Source organism: Mesoplodon mirus, assembly GCF_964341445.2.
Source record: "Mesoplodon mirus genome assembly, chromosome: 3".
Taxonomy (NCBI): Eukaryota; Metazoa; Chordata; class Mammalia; order Artiodactyla; family Ziphiidae; genus Mesoplodon; species Mesoplodon mirus.
The window spans coordinates 132,348,448-132,369,984 of NC_138978.1; the positions used below are offsets into that span (position 1 = coordinate 132,348,448).

General features: G+C 35.8%; 1 protein-coding gene across 8 annotated transcripts in view; it reads right to left on the reverse strand.

The window, feature by feature from the left end:
* SDCCAG8 (SHH signaling and ciliogenesis regulator SDCCAG8) overlaps nucleotides 1-21,537 on the reverse strand; it is a 265,165-nt gene that overhangs the window by 229,615 nt on the left and 14,013 nt on the right. For 7 of the 8 annotated variants that reach the window (XR_014293561.1, XM_082615995.1, XM_082615996.1 and 4 more), the window contains exons 3-5: nucleotides 20,853-20,935; nucleotides 11,754-11,867; nucleotides 1,335-1,460 (exon numbers count right to left, since the gene is read on the reverse strand). Coding sequence is in view for 7 of the 8 variants with exons in the window: in XM_082615995.1 (XP_082472121.1) it covers nucleotides 1,335-1,460; nucleotides 11,754-11,867; nucleotides 20,853-20,935 (323 nt within the window). In the remaining variant the exon portion in view is untranslated. Of the gene's footprint in view, nucleotides 1-1,334; nucleotides 1,461-10,519; nucleotides 10,672-11,753; nucleotides 11,868-20,852; nucleotides 20,936-21,537 lie in introns of those variants that run through there. The other variant, XM_082615998.1, reaches the window with a different exon arrangement.

Consider the following 21,537-nt stretch of genomic DNA (forward strand, 5'->3'; position numbering starts at 1 on the left):
CGTTTAAACAAAAACCTCTCTACAACTTTATCCTTTCTATAGTCTGTATATCTGTAGTTTTCTTTAGCAAGTTTCCTTTGTTCACATGGCAAAGCATGTGAGCGTTTACCATCATTTCCTTCCCCTTTTGCATTACTCACTTCTCTTGCCCTCTGATTCACTTCTCTGCCTAATTTCCTTTCTTATTTCACTTCCCCATCTTCCACTTCTTTCCATTGTATAAATATTGAAGACTATGAATAACTGAGTCACTGTTCGCTGCATATTTGGAGGAAAAGCAAAAGAATATACTTATTTTAAAAATGAACTTACTTCTAAGTACTTTCTATATGGCTATATCATTTTCAAATTGACACCAAAATAATAAGAAACTAAGATGAAATTTTTAAATACTAATATTAATAATATAATAATATAAGCTGTGATTAACTACATCCTATAGCAAAAGAGTAAAAAACATTTTTAAGGCAGAAGTATCTCTGACAATTCATAAAGAGATATTAAGCTTAAACATTATTTAAATATCATAATAAAAGTTTTATGTCACAGAATTATAGAGATCATCTAATTCTCTGTTCCTCAAAATGTGGTCCACTGATACTAGACTCACTTAGGCAGCTTGCTAATAATTCATATTTTTAACTCAAAGACTTAGCCCAGACCAACTGAATCAGACTCTCAGAGAATGAAGCCCAGGATCTGCACTGTCAGCAAATATCCCAAGTGACTGCCATTCACATTAAAGATTAAGAACTGCTAATATTGGTGAATTTCTCAAATGCCAATAAATAAACAGAGGACTCATGAGGTTTCATGCTTGAAAGTCCCATAAAATTACTTGTTCAACACCCAGCTTGTTAGGGACAATGGGAAGATTAACATTTTGAATCTTTGACCCTCAGGTCAGTGTTCTTCCCGCTACACCATGCTAACTAGACTTATTGGAACTCAAAGTTCAAAGAAAATTTAGAGAAATACAACAGAAATCTAAGCTACAGTTCTGAATAGTTGCTGGATTTTACCAAGTCCTTCCTATATTACATACTTCTTGCTTTCAGACCTGCTCTTTCCATATGGAAAAAACATAAATGGTATGCTCAGAAAGGAAACCAGAGTGGATATTAGGCATCACTACATCATTTCATTTAAGGATTCATTCCACCAATAAATTAAAATAGTGAATTTTAATTTTTGAGGCCCCAAGTGAATGCCAGCATAGCACTTCTGCCAAACTGCCAGAAAAAAAATCTAAGCAGTTAAGAAGGCAGGGGGAAAGGGTAGGAGGCAACATTCAAACTATGTATTTTAGTTTAATCGTTTAAATAAATGCTTACAGATGCATCCAGAAGTGTTTGTTCCCTCATTGCTTCCTCTTGCCTTTGAGATTTCAGCTCTTGTTGGAGCCTTTCATTTTCAAGCACAATTACTTGTACCCTATTTTTCATTCCAGAGAGTTCCTCCTATAAAAAACAGAAACAAATACCAAATACATTAAGCATTTTTTCCTTTTATTTTAAGAAATGCCACTTGTGGACTGCATACATTAAGCAATTTTAAGTAGTGCTTTTTTTTGTTGATTACTAGATGATCCAATATGATATAAAGCATGGAAGACTGATGCTGTCTATCCATTTTCAGAAATATTATAATTACATCTAGACAAGGAAAGAAACTCAAGCATTAGCTAACAAAGAGAAGGCTGGGGGAAGATAGTAGAGGACCTGCTAATGGCCATATCACAGGACTGTGTGGTTTCTGACAATTTTTTGCAGGCTTACAGAAATGCTTTAATTAAAGGGTTTATCTAAAAGACTTTTAAGAATGAGGTAGACTGCTGAAAAATAAGGTAAGATATATTATTATTCTTGCTCAAATGCCAATAACTTGTTGAAAATTGACAGAGGACTACATAGATAATAGAGGACACTGAGATAGAAAGGCAAGGAAAGTTACAATGAATATCTATGAACTGCTAGCCAGATGGAAGGAAATTATGAGTGAAATAGTTTGGTGGAGAGTTCTTAAAGAGTGTTTCCTTGGCCGTGCAGGGCATAATATAAAGAATTACCAGTATATAGCAATTAGAAAAGCTATCAAGTTGCATCTCACCCTGAAAAAATGTGAAAAATATTGATATATTGATGGTACAATACTTAACTTAATCTTCATTACCAGTATAATTGTGCAATCATTTTTTATTATACTGGTTGTGTAAAAAACTATTGCACAATATATGAAAATTCCATTCAATTATTTTATTCAGAAAAAAAATCAAAGCTGTAATTGAAAACTGTACTTAAACAAACATTGCATACTTCCAGTTGTTGGTCTGACATATAAGCAGCTTGGAAGACATCACTGCCATCTTCACAATAAGAAAAAAAGCTGAACAAACTAAAAAATCAACGACTCTTCTTAGATCCATCAGAGAATTAAGGTCACAGGGAAAACTATTATCCCTCAAAATGGACAGACAGACAGGCACTCCTGAGAACCACAACCTACCAGAGCAGAAACTTCTGGGGGGACCAGTGCCAGGGTAGAAAAATATATCAATAAAGTAATTGATGAAATGCTGGAAGCTTAGTGTAGACCAGTTTGAATTAAAAACTCCAGGAGAACCCAGTCTCTGGGGAGAAGGTGTCTCCTACACTTTTATAGGACACTACCAGGTTCTTACAGCAAAGACTAGTGAAAACTTCCCTCCTGCTTCCTCCAGTAGGAGAAGAAAAGTAACCAAAAAGCATTCTGTTCTTTTTAACCAGGCCTGCCTCAAGAGAAACTATCTTACCAGAGCCTAAAAAACATTTTATTTTTTCAGAACCAAAGTGAACTGGGGGAAGGGAAAAAAACCAACTCCAGCTTCTTAGCTTTGCCATCTCACTTAAGGGGAGGGGGAGACTGAGAAACACTTGTGAAGGACATAGCCAAGGGGCACAGGGTCACTAAAAGACTGAGAACTAATCATAGGACTACAAAATGCTCCCCATACTCCCATACCCTACCACCACATCAAAAGGGCTCTTATATCATAACAAGTGAATACACTAAAATAACTGCACATCTCAGAATGTATTTAAGAAGAATGCTCGAGGGAAGCCCAGAGACAACAGCGGAGACAAAAACCAGGACACTAGAGGAAATTTTAGCCTCTGACACCTATACTAACAGCAAACAGTAAACACAGTCTAACTCCTACAACAAACAAAAAACCTCACATTAAATGCATATTTCCCCCAGTTCCTTTTACTCAGTACATCATGTCCAGTATTCAACAAAAAATTAGAAGGCATACTAAAAGATGCAAGAGACTAAGCAAGCATAGAACCAGACTTGGATATAGCAGAGATGTTGGAATTATCAGATGGAGAGCTTAAAGTAATTATGATTAACATGCTAAAGGGTCAAATGGAAAAAGTTGTCTACATGAAAGAACAGATGGGTAATGGAAACTAAGAAAAAGATCAAAATGCTGGAAATCAAAAACATTGTAGTAGAAATGAAGATTGACTTTGATGGGCTCATTAATAGACTGGACACAACTTTTTTTTTTTTCCCCTATTTTTTTGGTCATGCCACGTGGCATGAAGGATCTTAGTTCCCCAACCAGGGATCGAACTTGCACCCCCTGCAGTGGAAGCACAGAGTCTTAATCACTGGACCACCAAGGAAGTCCCTAGGCTGGACACAACCAAGGAAAGAATCAGTGAGCTTGAAGAACTGTCAACAGAAACTTCTCAAATTGAAATGCAAAGAAGAAAAAGAATGAAAAAGACAGAAGAGAATATCCAAGAATTGTGGAATAATAATAAAAGGAAAAGAAATATGTGAAGCAATAATTACTGAGAATTTCCCAAAATTAATTATAAGCACCAAACCACAGATCCAAGAAGCTGAGAGAACACTGAGCAAGATAAAACTAAAAAATCCACACCCAGGAATAGCATATTCAAACTGCAGAAAATCAAAGACAAAGAGAAATTCTTTAAAGAAGTCAGAGAAAAAAATACCCTTACCTATCAAGAAGCAATGATGAGAATTATATCAGCTACTCTTCAGAAACTATGCAAGCATGGATAGAATGCAATGGAATATTTAAAGTTTTGAAAGATAAAAACACCACCAACCTAGAATTCTGCATTCAGTGATACCAACCTTCAAAAGTGAGGGAAAAATAAAGACTTTCTCAGATAACCAAAAATTAGGAAATTTGTCTCTGGTAGACCTGCCTTGCAAGGAATGTTACAAGAAGCTCTTCAGAAAGTAGGAAATTTATTTAGGTTATAAACTCAGATCTACATAAAGAAAGAAAGAGCATTTGAGAAGGCATATATGAAGATAAAGTAAAATCTTTTATTTTTCTTAATGTTAATTGATCTAACAGGTAACAGTTTGTTCAGTATCATATTAGCAATAGTGTATGTAGTGATCATAGCTTATGAATAATTGAAATGAATGACAGCAATGCATAAGGGTCAGGAGGGAGGAACTGGTCACCCTGTTATAAGGACCTTTCCCAACCCCTGAAGTGCTCATTGAAAGTAGACTTAGATTAGTGGTAAATGTAACTGCAAACTCAAGGACAACCACTTATAAAAGTTAAAAAAAAAAAGAAGTTCAATTGATATGCTAAGAGAGGAGAAAATGCAATCATATAACATGGTCACTCAAAACCAGAGATGGCAGACAAAACAAGTGGAGGACAAAAAAAAGAAATAAAGAACAAGGGCAATGAATAGAAAACAGTAACAAATATGGTAGGTATGATAGATATCTAACTATATCAATAATCACATTAAACATCCATGATCTGACTATACCAATGAAAAGACAGACTGTCAGAAAAAATAAGACCCAAGTACATGTTGTCTACAAGATGCCTACTTTAAACCTAAAGACACAGATACTTTAAAAGTAAAGGGATGGAGGGGCTTCCCTGGTGGCGCAGTGGTTGAGAGTCTGCCTGCCGGTGCAGGGGACAGGGGTTCGAGCCCTGGTCTGGGAAGATCCCACATGCCACAGAGCGGCTGGCCCCGTGAGCCACAAATACCGAGCCTGCGCGTCTGGAGCCTGTGCTCCGCAACGAGAGGCCCGTGCACCGCGATGAGGAGTGACCCCCGCTTGCCGCAACTAGAGAAAGCCCTCGCACAGAAACGAAGAGCCAACACAGCCATAAATAAATAAATAAATAAATAAATAAATAAATAAATAAAAATTTAAAAAAAAAAAAGTAAAGGGATGGAGAAAGACATACTATGCTAACATACATCAAAAGAAAGCTGGAGTAGCTGTATTAATTTCAGACAAAGCAGACTTCATACTAAGGAAAAAAATATCAGGGATAATAAAGAGGCATGACATATTGATAAACAGGTCAATTTTCTAAGAAGTCATAATAATCCTAATGTGTGTGTGCCTAACAACAGAGCATCAAAATGCATAAGGCAAAAACTGATAGAACTGTAAGGAGAAACAGATGTATCTACTATTTCAGTTGGAGATTTCAGTATCCCTCTATCAGTAATTGACAGATCTGGCAGACTGGCAAAATATCAGTATGGACATAGTTGAACTGAATGGCACCATTAATCAACTGGATCTAATTGACATTTATATACTACTGAATACAACAACAACAAAATACACATTCTTCTCAAGCTAACACAGAACATTCACCAAGACATACCATATTCTGTGGCCTAAAACCATATGTTAACAAATTAAAAAGAATACAAATCACAAAAAGTATGTTATCAGACTATAATGGAATTAAACTAGAAATCAATAACAGAAAGACAGCTGGAACACTCCCAATATATGTGGTGGTTAAACAACACTTTCTAAATATATACGGGTCAAGGACAAAATCTCAAGAAATAAACTGAAAATATTTTGAACTTAACAAAAATGAAAATACAAATCGAAATTTGTGAGATGCAACTAAATCAGGGAAAAATATTAGAAAAGAATAAAGATTTCAAATCAATACTCTCAGGAAACTAAAATGAACAAACAACAACAAAAAAAACCAAATTAAATCCACAGTAAGCAGAAGAAAAGATAAAAATAATTAGGGTAGAGATAAATGAAATTAAAAACAGGAAATCAACAGAGAAAAGCAACAAAGCCAAAAGCTTGGTCATTGAAATGATCAATGAAATTGATTAGACTCTAGCCAGGCTAACTAAGAAAAAAAGAGAGAAGACACAGATTACTAATATCAGAAATGATACCACTACAGATCCTATGGACATTAAAAGGATAATAAAGGAATATTATGAACAACTGTATATCCATAATTTCATAACCTGGAGAAAATGAACCAACCCCTTGAAAGACACAATCTACCAAATCACAAAAGGAGAAACAGTTAACCTGAATAGGCCTACATCTATTAAAGAAATTGAATAAATAATTAATAATCTTTCAAAGCAGAAAGCACCAGGCCCAACATTGGTTCACTGGTGAATTCTGTTAAACATTTAAGGAACAAATGAGACCAATTCTGTAAAATATCTTCTATAAAATACCAGAGGAAATACTTCCTAACTTATTCTACGAAGTCAGCATTAACCTACTACGCAAACCGGGTGAAGACACTATAGGAATGAAAAACTACAGACCAAAATATTTCATGAACACAGATGCAAAAATTCTCATCAAAATATTAGTGAATCAAATCCCACAATGTATCAAAATAATTACAACAGGACCAAATTGAATTTAATCTACCTATGCAAGTCTGGCTCAATATTTCAAAATCAAATAACATAATTCAACAAGTTAGAAAAAAAATCATAGGATCATATTAATAGATGCAAAAAAAGCAAGTAACAAAATCCAGGAGCCATTCAAGATAAAAACCTCAGTGAACTAGGAATAAAGGAAATACATCTTCAGTTTAATAAAGAACATCTACAAATAACTCATAGCTAACATTGTACTTCACGGTGAGACAATAGATGGCTTCCTACCAAGATCAAGAATAAGACAATGATGTCACCTCTCATCATTCTTATTTAACATCATATTAGAAGTCCTAGCTAATACAATAAGGCAAGAAAAGAAAATAAAAGCTATACAAGAAGAAAATTTTTAAAAAGACAGCTGTATTTGTCACAGATGACATTATTGTCTATGAAGAAAACCTCAAAGAATCAAAAAAAACTGCTAAAATAAGTGATTATAGCAAGGTTGCAGATTACAACATTAATATACAAAAGTCAATTGTTTTCTTACATATTAGTAATGAGTAATTGGTATTTGAAATTAAAAACACAATACCATTTACATTAACACTGAAAAAAATGAAATACTCAGGTATAAACTACACAAAATATGTATAAGATCTATAAGAATAAAACTGCAAAACTCTGATGAAGACATCAAGGAATATCTAAATAAATGGAGAGATATTCCATGTACGTGGAGAGGAAGATTCAATATTGTCAAAATATCACCTCCTCCTAACTTGATAGATTTCAATACAATCTCAATCAAAATTCCAGCATGTTACTTTGTAGATATTTACAAACTGATTTTAGAGTTTATATAAAGAGGCAAAAGACCCAGAACAGCCAACATGATATTGAAGGAAAAGAACGAAATTAGAAGATTGACACTACTAGACCTCAAGACTTACTCTAAAGCTCCAATAATCAAGGCAGTGTAGGACTTCCCTGGTGGCGCAGTGGTTAAGAATCCACCCGCCAATGAAGGGGACACGGGTTCGAGCCCTGGTCTGGGAAGATGCCACATGCCACGGAGCAACTAAGCCAGTGTGCCACAACTACTGAGCCTGCACTCTAGAGCTCGTGAGCCACAACTACTGAGCCTGTGTGCTACAACTACTGAAGCCTGCATGCCTAGAGCCCGTGCTCTGCAACAAGAGAAGCCACTGCAATGAGAAGCCCGCACACCTCAATGAAGAGTAGCCCCTGCTTGCTGCAAGTAGAGAAAGCCCATGCGCAGCAAAGAAGACCCAATGCAGCCAAAAATAAATAAATGAAAAATTTAAAAAATTTTTAAAAAGACAGTATGGTATTTGTGAAAGAACTGACCAATAGATCAATGAAGCAGAATGGTGAGCCCAGAAATAGACTTACACAAGTACAGTTAACTGATCTTTAACGTGGAATAAGGGTAATTCAATATAGATAGTCTTTACAAAAAATGATGCTGAAACAGATGGATATCTATATGAAAAAAAAATTTAAATAAATCTAGACACAGATCTTATACCTTCACAAATATTAACTCAAAATGGAGCACAGATCTAAATGAAAAACACAAAATAATCAAACAGCTAGAAGAAGAATAAGAGAAAATATTAGTGACCTTGGGTTTCACAATATTTTTAGATATAACACCAAAAGCACAATTCCATGGAAAAAAATTGATTAAAAAATTGATAAGTTGAACTTGATTAAAATTAAAAACTTCTGCTCTATGACGCTGTTAAGAAAATCAAAAGACAAGCCAAAATTGAGAGAAAAGAATTGCAAAAGACATATGTGATAAATGACTGGTACCCAAAGCACATAAAGAACTTTTGAAACTCAACAATAAGAAAATGAACAACACCATTAAAAAAGTGGGCAAAAGACCTGAATAGATACCTCATCAAAGAAAGTATATAAATGGAAAATAAGCATATGAAAAAAATATTCAACACTGTATGTCATCAGGGAATTGAAATTAAAACATATCTTTAACACACTAGAAATCAAAACACTGACAACACCAAATCCTGGCAATGATGTGGAACATCAGGAACTCTTATTCTTTGCTGGCAGGAAAACAAATGGCACAGCCACTGTGAAGACAGTGTGGCAGTTTCTTATAAGACTAAACAGGGCTTCCCTGGTGGCGCAGTGGTTGAGAGTCTGCCTGCCGATGCAGGGGACATGGATTCGTGCCCCGGTCCGGGAGGATCCCACATGCCGCGGAGCGGCTGGGCCCGTGAGCCATGGCCGCTGAGCCTGCGCATCTGGAGCCTGTGCTCCACAACCAGAGAGGTCACAACAGTGAGAGGCCTGCGTACCGCAAAAAAAAAAAAAAAGACTAAACATACTGTTACGAGGCAATCCAGCAATTGTGCTTTGTGGTATTTACCCAAATGAGTAAAAAATTTATGTCCACACAAAACCTCTACACAAATGTTTACAGTAGCTTTATTCATAGTTGCCAAAACTTGGAAGCAAGCGAGATTTCCTTCAATGGGTGAATGGATAAACAAACTATGTTATATCCATACAATGGAATATTACTCAGTGATAAAAAGAAAAGAGCTATCAAGCCATGAAAAGACATGAAGGAAACTTAAATGTATATTATGAACTCAATGAAGCCAATCTGAAAAGGCTACAAAACTGTATGATTCCAACTATATGACATTCTGGAAAAGGCAAAACTAAGGAGACAGTAAAAAGATCAGTGGTTGCCAGGGGTTTAGCAGGTAGGAAGGGATAAATAAGCACAGTGCAGATGATATTTAAGGCAGTGAAATTATTCTGCATGCTACTGTAATGGTGGGTATATGTCATTATACGTTTTTTAAAACTTATAGAATATAAAACACAAAGAGTGAACACTAATGTAAACTGAGGAATTTAGTAAATAATAATGTAATAATATCGGCTCATCAATTGTAACAAACAATTGTACTACACTGATGCATGATGTAAATAACAGGGGAAACTGCTGTGGAGCTATGAAGTACATGGGAGTACTGGGAACACTATGTACTTTCCATTCAACTTTTCTGTTAACCTAAAACTGATCTAAAAAATAAAGTCTATTAATTAATCAAACTAATAAGATTTCTAAGCCCTTAAACATTACTTTCATTATCTTACTCACTTGTTAAAATGCATCATATTTATACTCTGTCTGACTTTCAAGGATTTTTTAATCTTCCATTTTATCAGTTCAGCATTATTTTAATTATTTCTAAGAGATGTCCTCCATTGTAAGAATTTAGAATAGATGTCTCATGTCCCCCATAAATAAATCATATTCATCCTGAATATATTTTCATTGTTGCTGTTTTCTCTTTGAAATTTGTTCATCTCCCTTCTGCTGATCTAATGATCCTACGCCTTAAGATTATTCTCTCCCATAAAAACATCTCCAAAGACACTAGCTTTTAGTAACCTTCTTCTCTCATTATAATTATAGCTTATACCACAAAATAAATGGCTACACTATATCTTCTAAAGGGCTGCTGTTGTCCTCATAGGTTAACAGTGCTCTCAACTAGATGGTAAGTTTATTATGATGTATATTGCAGAGTGGCAGAATCTGCCATCCCCTAATATGTCACTTTGGAAGAATTATCTTGAGCTAAGGGCATGTGAAAAACAGCAGGTACAAAAGAGTGCTCTGACCTCCCCTTTTCTTCCTGAAAGCAGGAATAAAACTCTCATGTGAAAGATGCTCTCCCTACACCAGGAAGAAAAAAACATTCTTATCACCAGAGACAAGAAGTAGAGGCTGAGAGAAATCTGTACAAACAGACCTTGTTAGAAGAACTCATCTTCTTTACCTCCCCACATATTTTAGTTACACTTCCACAGCTGCCTCTCTTTGTTCAACCAAGTATAAAAACATTTAGGTTTCACCACTTCTTCGGGTCTTCACTTCCTTATGAAGGTTCCCATGTCACATAAATCCTGCATTAAATAAATGGGTATCCTTTCATCCTGTTAATCTGTCTTTTTGTCAATTTAATTTTAAGGTCCAACCAAAGACACTAAAAGGGCAGAGCTAAACTTTTATTTCCCCTACAATATCTCTTAAGTTTTACCCACAGCATTTTAGGAATTAACAGAAGCTTATTAATGGACTGAGTCCTAGGATATTATTTCAGCTTTTCTGGTAATCCAAGAATACTTGTATAATAATGGTTGTATCCTCAAGAACAAAGAGAAAATGACATGCTAAGATCAGGAAACTCCCTTGAAAACTCAAGACATTAAATGTTTAAAGGTTTCTTAAGTTACCTATCAGACTTACACCTTGGAAGAGTAGCCAAACGTTGAAAATATAATACATATAATACTGATAAAAAAGATATCAGTAACTCCTATAAAAATATCACATGATCTGATGCACTGATATTAAAAAAACCCCAAAAAACTAAAACATTAACATACTTTGGGAAGGCAGAAAGGCTCCAATGGCATTAATGACATTACTAAAGTTCATACAGTTCATACAGTCATGCAATATGTAACATCTAGTTACATGCCATAGGTGACACATCTGGTTTCTTGATCATAAGTATCAGTACCCCAATGAGCTATACGTATTCAAAGTCAAGGTAAGAACCTTTACACTGACATGGGGTAGATCTAATCTACTGCTTAGAATCCCTACTTGCTGCACAACAATTTCAATAGGTTGATAAGTATGGGAGAATGATTGGTATTACTATTCCAAAGCATTTGCCATAAGCTGGACTAAAGTAAACAGGGTGGAAAGGAAAATTTCTGAAACATGAGAGAATATTATCAAAATATTAGACATAGTTATAGACTACTGGGAAATTAAATATTCAGAAATGGCATAGTCAGGAGTATCATTCCTAAGACTGAGAAGCTCCTATTACACATCAGTCTTTTCACCCATATAAAGATGGCAACTGTAAATGCATTGCTATAAACGTGACTAATAATAGCAAATTTTCATACAAGGCATTATTAATATCAACTTTAATTTAGGTTGGCTTAAATTTTTAATGAGAAACTTACCTTACAGAAATTGACTTCTGCCTCTAAATGATGAATGTATTGAGACTGGTCACTGATGATGGGAACAAAATTGTGTATAGCAGTCATATCAGTTTCCTCATATTCTGATGATTTCTAAGGCAAAACCAAAAACAAATGAAGGATGTTTGGATTTAGCAAAGAATCAGTTAATACCATCTCCATACTCAATTTAGCACTGATGTCATATAAACATAGTATAAACATAGACTAGGGAGATTGCTTCAAGATGGCAGAGTAGAAGGACGTGCTCTCACTCCCTCTTGCAAGAGCACCGGAATCACAACTAACTGCTGAAAAATCATCAACAAGAAGACACTGGAACTCACCAAAAAAGATACCCCACATCCAAAGACAAAGGAGAAGCCTCAATGAGATTGTAGGAGGGGTGCAATCACGATAAAATCAAATCCCATAACTTCTGGGTGGGTGACTCACAAACTAGAGAACACTTATACCACAGAAGTCCATCCACTGGAGTGAAGGTTCTGAGCCCCACGTCAGGCTTCCCAACCTGGGGTTCCAGCAACGGGAGGAGGAATTCCCAGAGATCCAGACGTTCAAGGCTAGCAGGATTTGAGTGCAGGACTTTGACAGGACTGGGGGAAACAGAGAATACACTCTTGGAGGTCACACACAAAGTAGTGTGTGCATCAGGGACCCAGGGAGAAGGAGCAGTGACCCCACAGGAGACTGAACCAGACCTACCTGCTAGTGTTGGAGGGTCTCCTGCAGAGGCGGGAGGTGGCTGTGGCTCACTGAAGGGACAAGGACACTGGCAGCAAAAGTTCTGGGAGGTACTCCTTGGCATGAGCCCTCCCGGGAGTCTGCCATTAGCCCCACCAAAGAGCCTGTAGCCCCCACTGCTGGGTTGCCTCAGGCCAAACAACCAACAGGGAGGGAACTCAGCCCCACCCATCAGCAGACAAGCGGATTAAAGTTTTACTGAGCTCTGCCCACCAGAGAAACACCCAGTTCTACCTACCACCAGTCCCTCCCATCAGGAAGCCTGCACAAGCCTCTTAGATAGACTCATCCACCAGAGGGCAGACAGCAGAAGCAAGAAGAACTACAATCCTGCAGCCTATGGAATGAAAACCACATTCAAAGACAGACAAAATGAAAAGGCAGAGGACTATGTACCAGATGAAGGAACAAGATAAAACCCCAGAAAAACAACTAAATGAAGTGGAAATAGGCAACCTTCCAAAAAAAGAATTCAGAATAATCATAGTGAAGGCGATCCAGGACATCAGAAAAAGAATGGAGGCAAAGATCAAGAAGATGCAAGAAATGTTTAACGAAGACCTATAAGAATTAAAGGACAAACATCTAGAAGAATTAAACAACAAAAAACAGAGATGAACAATACAATAACTGAAATGAAAAACACACTAGAAGGAATCAATAGAAGGATAACTGAGACAGAAGAACAGATAAGTGACCTGGAAGACAATGATGGAATTCACTGCTGTTGAACAGAGTAAAGAAAAAAGAATAAAAAGATATGAAGACAGCCTAACAGACCTCTGGGACAACATTAAATGCACCAACATTCGCATTATAGGGGATCCAGAGGAGAAGAGAGAGAGAAAGGACCCGAGAAAATATACGAAGAGATTATAGTGGAAAACTTCCCTAATATGGAAAACGAAACACCCAGGTCCTGCAAGCGCAGAGAGTCCCAGGCAGGATAAACCAAAGGAGAAACACACTGAGACACATAGTAATCAAACTGACAAAAATTAAAGACAAAGAAAAATTATTAAAAGCAAAAAGGGAAAAATGACAAATAACATACAAGGGGAGCTTCCCTGGTGGCACAGTGGTTAAGAATCTGCCTGCCAATTCTGGGGACATGGGTTCAAGCCCTGGTCTGGGCAGATCCAACATGCTGTGGAGCAGCTAAGCCCATGTGCCACAACTACTGAGCCTGCACTCTAGAGCCCCCAACACACAACTACTGAGCCCTCATGCTACAACTACTGAAGCCCACATGACTAGAGCGTGTGCTCTGCAAGAGGAGAAGCCACCACAAGGAGAAGCCCGTGCACAATGAAGAGTAGCCCCCACTGACCTCAACTAGAGAAAGACGGCGTGCAGCAATGAAGACCCAATGCAGCCAAAAAAAAAAAAAAAAGAAAAAAACCATATAAGGGAACTCCCATAAGGTTAAAAGCTGATTTCTCAACAGAAACTCTACAAGCCAGAAAGGAGAGGCAAGGTATACTTAAAGTGATTAAAGGGAAGAAACTACAACCAAGATTACTCTACCTGGCAAGGATCTCACTCAGATTTGACAGAGAAATCAAAAGCTTTACAGACAAGCAAAAGCTAAGAAAATTCAGCACCACCAGATCAGCTCTACAACAAATGCTAAAGGAACTTCTCTAAGAGGGAAACATAAGAAAAGGACCTATTAAAAAAATGGTAATAGGAACATATATATCAATAATTACCTTAAATGTGAGTGGATTAAATGCTCCAACCAAAACACACAGATTGGTTGAATGGATACAAAACCAAGACTCTGTATATATGCTGTCTACAAGAGATGCACTTCAGACCTAGGGACACAGAGAGACTGAAAGTGAGGGGATGGGAAAAGATATTCCATGAAAATAGAAATCAAAAGAAAGCTGGAGTAGCAACACTTATATCAGATCAAAAGACTTTAAAATGAAGAATGTTACAAGAGACAAGAAAGGACACTACATAATGATCAAGGGATCAATCCAAGAAGATATAGCAATTATAAATATATATGCACCCAACAGAGAAGCACCTCAATACATAAGCAAAGGCTAAGAGCTATAAAAGAGATAAATGACAGTAACACACTAATATTGGGGGACTTTAACATCACACATACGCCAATGGACAAATAATCCAGACAAAAAATTAATAAGGAAACACAAGCTTTAAATGACATAATAGACCAGTTAGATTTAATTGATATTTATAGGACATTCCATCCAAAAACAACAGTATACACTTTCTTCTCAAGTGCATATGGAATATTGTCCAGGATAGATCACATCTTGGGTCACAAATCAAGCCTTGGTAAATTTAAGAAAACTGAAATCATATCAAGCATCTTTTCCTACCACAACACTATGAGATTAGAAATAAATTACAGGGAAAAAACATTAAAAACACAAACATATGGAGGCTAAACCATATGTTACTAAATAACCAAGAGATCACTGAAGAAATCAAAAAGGAAGTTAAAAAACACCTACAGATACATGACAATGAAAACACGATGATCCAAAACAGATGGGATCCAGCAAAAGCAGTTCTAAGAGGGAAGTTTATAGCAATACAATCCTACCTCAGGAAACAAGAAAAATCTCAAATAAACAATCTAACCTTACACCTAACGGAACTAGAGAAAGAAGAACAAACAAAACCGAAAGTTAGTAGAAGGAAAGAAATCATAAAGATCAGAGCACAAATAAATGAAATAGAAACAAAGAAAACAATAGCAAAGATCAATAAGACTAAGAGCTGGTTCTTTGAGAAGATAAACAAAATTGATAAACCTTTAGCCAGACTCATCAAGAAAAAGAGGGAGAAGACTCAAATCAATAAAATTAGAAACGAAAAAGGAGAAGTTACAACAGACACTGCAGAAATACAAAGCATCATCAGAGACTAGTGCAAGCAAAAGTATGCTAATAAAATGGACAACCTGGAAGAAATGGACAAATTCTTAGAAAAGCACAAACTTCTGAGACTGAACCAGGAAGAAACAGAAAATATGAACAGACCAATCACAAGTAATGAAATTGAAACTGTGAATAAAAATTTCCAACAAACAAACGTCCAGGACCAGATGGCTTCACAGGTAAATACTATCATACATTTAGAGAAGAGCTAACACCCATCCTTCTCAAACTCTCCCAGAAAATTGCAGAGGAAGGAAAACTCCCAAACTCATTCTACAAGGCCACCATCACTCTGATACCAAAACCAGACAAAGATACTACAAAAAAAGAAAATTACAGACCAATATCACTGATGAACATAGATGCAAAAATCTTCAACAAAATACTAGCAAACAGAATCCAACAACACATTAAAAGGATCATACACGGTGATCAAGTGGGATTTATCCCATGGATGCAAGGATTCCTCAATATACGCAAATCAATGTGATACACCATATTAACAAACTGAAGAATAAAAACCATATGATCATCTCAATAGATGCAGAAAAAGCTTAAGACAAAATTCAACACCCATTTTGATAAAAACTCTCCAGAAAATGGGCATAGAGGGAACCCACCTCAACATAATAAAGGCCATATACGACAAACCCACAGCAAACATCATTCTCGATGGTGAAAAACTGAAAGCATTTCCTCTAAGATCAGGAACAAGACAAGGATGTCCACTCTCGCCACTATTATTCAAGATAGCTTTGGAACTCCTAGCCATGGCAATCAGAGAAAAATAGAAATAACAGGAATACAAATTGGAAAAGAACAAGTAAAACTGTGTTTGCAGATGACATGATACTGTACATAGATAATCCTACAAATACCACCAGAAAACTATTAGAGCTAATCAGTGAATTTGGTAAAGTTGCAGGGTACAAAATTAATGCACAAATCTCTTGCACTTCTACACACTAACAACAAAAGATCAGAAAGAGAAATTAAGGAAACAATCACAGTCACCATTGCAACAAAAAGAATAAAATACCTAGGAATAAACCTACCTAAGGAGACAAAAGACCTGTATGCAGAAAACTATAAGACACTGATGAAAGAAATTAAAGATGATACAAACAGATGGAGAGATATACCATGTTCTTGGATTGGAAGAATCAACATTGTGACAATGACTATACTACCTAAAGCAATCTACAGAGTCAATACAATCCTTATCAAATTAGCAGTGGCAATTTTTTACAGAACTAGAACAAAAAAATCTTAAAATTTGTATGGAGACACAAAAGACCCCAAATAGCCAAAGCAATCTTGAGGAGAAAAAAACGTAGCTGGAGGAGTCAGACTCCCTGACTTCAGACTACACTACAAAGCTACAGTAATCAAGACAATATGGTACTGGCACAAAAACAGAAGTATAGATCAATGGAACAGGATTGAAAGCCCAGAGAGAAACCCATGCACCTATGGTCACCTAATCTCTGAAAAAGGAGGCAAGGATATACAATGGAGAAAAGACAGCCTCTTCAATAAATGGCACTGGGAAAACTGGACAGCTACATGTAAAAGAATGAAATTAGAACACTCCCTAACACGATACACAAAAATAAACTCAAAATAGATTAAACACCTAAATGTAAGACCAGACACTATAAAACTCTTAGAGGAAATCATAGGAAGAACACTCTTTGACATAAATCACAGGAAGATCTTTTTTGACCCACCTCCTAAAGTAATGGAAATAAAAACAAAAATAAACAAATGGGACCTAATGAAACTTAAAAGCTTTTGTGCAGCAAAGGAAACTATAAACAAGATGAATAGACAACCCTCAGAATGGCAGAAAATATTTGCAAATAAATCAATGGACAAAGGATTAATCACCAAAATATAAAAACAGGTCATGCAGTTCAATATTACAAAAACGAACAACCCAATCAAAATATGGTCTGAAGACCTAAATAGACATTTCTTCAAAGAAGATATACAGAATGCCAAGAGGCACATGAAAAGCTGCTCAACATCACTAATTATTAGAGAAATGCATATCAAAACTACAATGAGGTATCACGTCAGAATGTTTAATTCCCACTTTAGAGAATTGTACTACGTACTCCTATTCAATATTTATAGGTATAAATTATAATTTAAAAAAATATTTAGAATGGGCATCATCAGAATGGGCATCATCAGAAAGTCTACAAACAACAAATGCTGGAGAGGATGGAGAAAAGGGAATCCTCTTGCACTGTTGGTGGGAATGTAAATTGATACAGCCACTATGGAGAACAGTAAGGAGGTTCCTTAAAAAACTAAAAATAGAATTACCATATGACCCCGCAATCCCACTACTGGGACTATACACAGAGAAAACCATAATTCAAAAAGACAAACACACCCCAGTGTTCATTGTAGCACTGTTTACAATAGCCAGGTCATGGAAGCAACCTAAATGCCCATCGACAGACAAATGGATAAAGAAGATGTGGTACGTATATACAATGGAATATTAGCCATATAATGGAATGAAATTGGGTCATTTGTAAAGACGTGGATGGACCTAGAGACTGTCATACAGAGTGAAGTAAGTCAGAAAGAGAAAAACACATATCGTATATTAACACATATATGTGGAATATAGAAAAATGGTACAGATGAACCAGTTTGAAAGGCAGAAATAGAGACACAGATGTAGAGAACAAACTTATGGACACCAAAGGGGGGGATGAATTGGGAAATTGGGACAGTCATATATACACGAATAGATATAAAATAGATAACTAATAACAATCTGCTGTATAAAAAATAATTAAAAAACATAGACTAGATCACAATGTGGCTAATAGTATTTATTTCTTTATTCTACAAATTCCACAAATAGATAAGAATCAGGGATATGAATATCATTTTTTAAAGATGGACAGTGAAAGTGGTTGTAAAAAGCATATGGCAAATGGAAAAATGCTGGAGTAGTATAATTGGCTGGAATGAACTGCCTATTTGAGCCATCTGAAAATGTGATATCCTATTCAGTAATTCTGAGATAAAGGGACAGCTCTTCAAGAAACCACCATAGAAGAGGACTGCTAGCTAAGATTGCAGAACAAGCTGCCTGAAGGAGGGATTCTTTAGACAAATGTGCCAAATGTGTGTCAGTAAGGTAAAATTCTATCTACTAAGGAGTACGTTAGCAAAACCTGATTTTTGATTTTTGACCCTAGTACTCAAGGCAATTCGAGACTGCTGTTCTGGAGCCTCTAAGACTAGAGTGCCGAAGCAGATACATACATAAACTGAGATACGCTGCACTGAGGACTCAGTGAAGAGACATCATAAAAAGTGTTAATTCTCTTTACTTCTGCAGCAGTCCTGGAATTGATTTTTTAACGTACACCTTACCTTATCCTAAAATGATTATAAAATGGTTTATAAATCATACATCATACGATGATATTATTTAAAGAAAAGAGGAAGAGAGGAAAGGGAAAATGAGGTTCAACCAGTTAGATGAACCCAGAGGAATGCTTGAGATGAGACACACAATCATTTTGTTTTTCAATCCAGCAGAAATTCCTATAAATGATGAAGTACCAGCTCCCATGGCAAAATAATTCAGTAGAGTTTTCCTTCTGGGAATATTTAATAAATTTAAAAACCAAAGAGACTTTAATTAAATGAATTATCTGTGTTAAGTATAAAGTAACTAATTATAATAATTAATATTAATAGAAAGGGGTTCGGTACATAGACAAATATGAATTATTATTATGTGTATATAGGGGATAGTCAATGTGAAAATTAAAAACAAGCTTATGTCATGTGGAAAATCTCCATATGAAATAACTTGTATATACTTTGAAGGGTTTATTATAATCTGGATGTCCACATTTTAAAATAACAGGTAATAATGTTTAGACATTTTCTATCTCAACACTGCCTCAGTTTCACTATCAATACAGCCACATATTTCTCATATGTCATATTAGCTATGAAACTGCATTCTAAAGGGTAAAATCTTCAAAAGCTACTTACTATGGTTATGGCTTATAATCATCACATGTAGGTCATATACATTTAGAGTCTAAGTTCCATTCTTTCACATAGCTCCAATATAAATAGACCTGCATATTGGTATATACAACTGATGATTTTGATGAGAGTTTTCTTGCCTATTTGAAGTCAATAAGTTTTGTAATATCACTGCTCAATTTTATCTTTAAAATGCTACTAAGCATGTCTGAGCATTCAACAGATATAGCACCTTAATCTACTAGACTTAAAAGTACTCCACCCATGTGTGCTTAAGAGCATTCTAGAAACTAGGAGTCAACAGTAATAAATTCACTGAATGATGAAATATTTTTTTAAATTATAATTTATACCTATAAATATTGAATAGGAGTACGTAGTACAATTCTCTAAAGTGGGAATTAAACATGAAAGTATGTGTCAGGCTGGAATGAAGTGTTAATTGAAGGGTACTCTTATGACATTTCATCTGTGAGTAAAGGAAACTGACATGTCTCCAAGTTTCCAGCATGTAGCCTTGGTATCCAACTGTCACGGACATTGAAAATGCAAGGTGGTTATTGTTGCTATGACATTTTATATTTGTGTCATACTTCATAGGTTTCTAAAGAATTTTAAATATATGATCTTATCTTATTATTACAAAAACCCTGTGAGAGAGTACATAATAGACCCTAGATAGACCTAAAGCCTAGATTATTATTTTGACCATTTAAACCTGGCCAAATCCTTCCCTCACATATACCCTTTCCTTCACAGTACCCTTCCTTCACAGTACCCTTCCCTCACACCCACTCTCCCTCACACCTACCCTGCCCTCACACCTACCTCAGGCTTTATATCACATTGCTTCAGTCAGAAATAATACACTCCATCAAAGCAACAGCAAGAGAAAACAGCTTCAGAAGAAGCAGAGTACAGCTTCTCGTATCACACAAATTTATAACCATATATTTTAAAATTTAGAATAAGATTACATAAAAGAGTAAAACAAAGGACTGCTAGAATTAAACAGTAAATTCTAAAAATAATAAAATATAGATATGCCCCTCTAAAAAAGCAATGGTTAATCTTTTCCATATATTGTTTCTTTTTTATATTTGCTAACAGTTGCAAAGTAAATTCTCCAAACTATTTCCTCACTCACATTTTTCAAGTGAATAATAAATTAAAAAATCAGAATTCTCTCTGCCATGTAAGTCTCTCTTCTTCAGCCAAAATAATCAGAGGGAAAATAATTTCTTTTAACGTTTTACACTATTAGCAGGCCCTGCTCAGTATCTGCTTACAATATGTACTACTAAAATGACACAGTAAAATTAAAACATAGTTAGAAAAATAATGCTTTTGTCAGGTTGCAAAAGCTGATACTTACCAAAGGGGACAATTTTTGTCTTCTTGGAGATATCTCACTTTCCTTAGTTGCTTGTTGGCATAGCAAAGCTTTGAGTTGATTAACTATGGAGCAAAAGCGATGGGTTTATTCACCTTATTTTAGATCCATGGTTTATTATCACCCATCTATCCATCCATCGATCTGACAAATATTGTTTAAATATGTATTATGCACCACAAAATGTGCTACTGACTGGGGACACAAAGACAAACAAGAAAACCTCTACCACTTAAGAGCTAAGAACCTTGCTTGTGAGCAAGAGGGATATAACTAACAGATATACAACAATATAATAAGCTCTAGGTAGACCTAAGCTATGCATAGTGCTATGAAGAGGAAGCACATAATTGTTTTCACAGAGAAGACAATACCGTGAAGGATATACAGGAGATTACCAAGCAGAAAAGGGTGAGAAAAAATCCAGTTAGAATGTGTGGCTCATGCAAAGCATAGAAGCATGGCCATAGGTTGGTATGATTAGAACATGGCTTGAAAGATGGACAGTTGAAAGGAAAACAGAAAAATGAGGCTGGAGAGGCAGCTTGGATTCATCTTAAGGAAATACTGCTACAACATCCTATAGGCATTGAGAAGTCAAAATAAAAAAAAAAAAAATAAGCAAGGGAATTAGATTAGCTGATTTGTGTTTCTCGACTAAAATCCT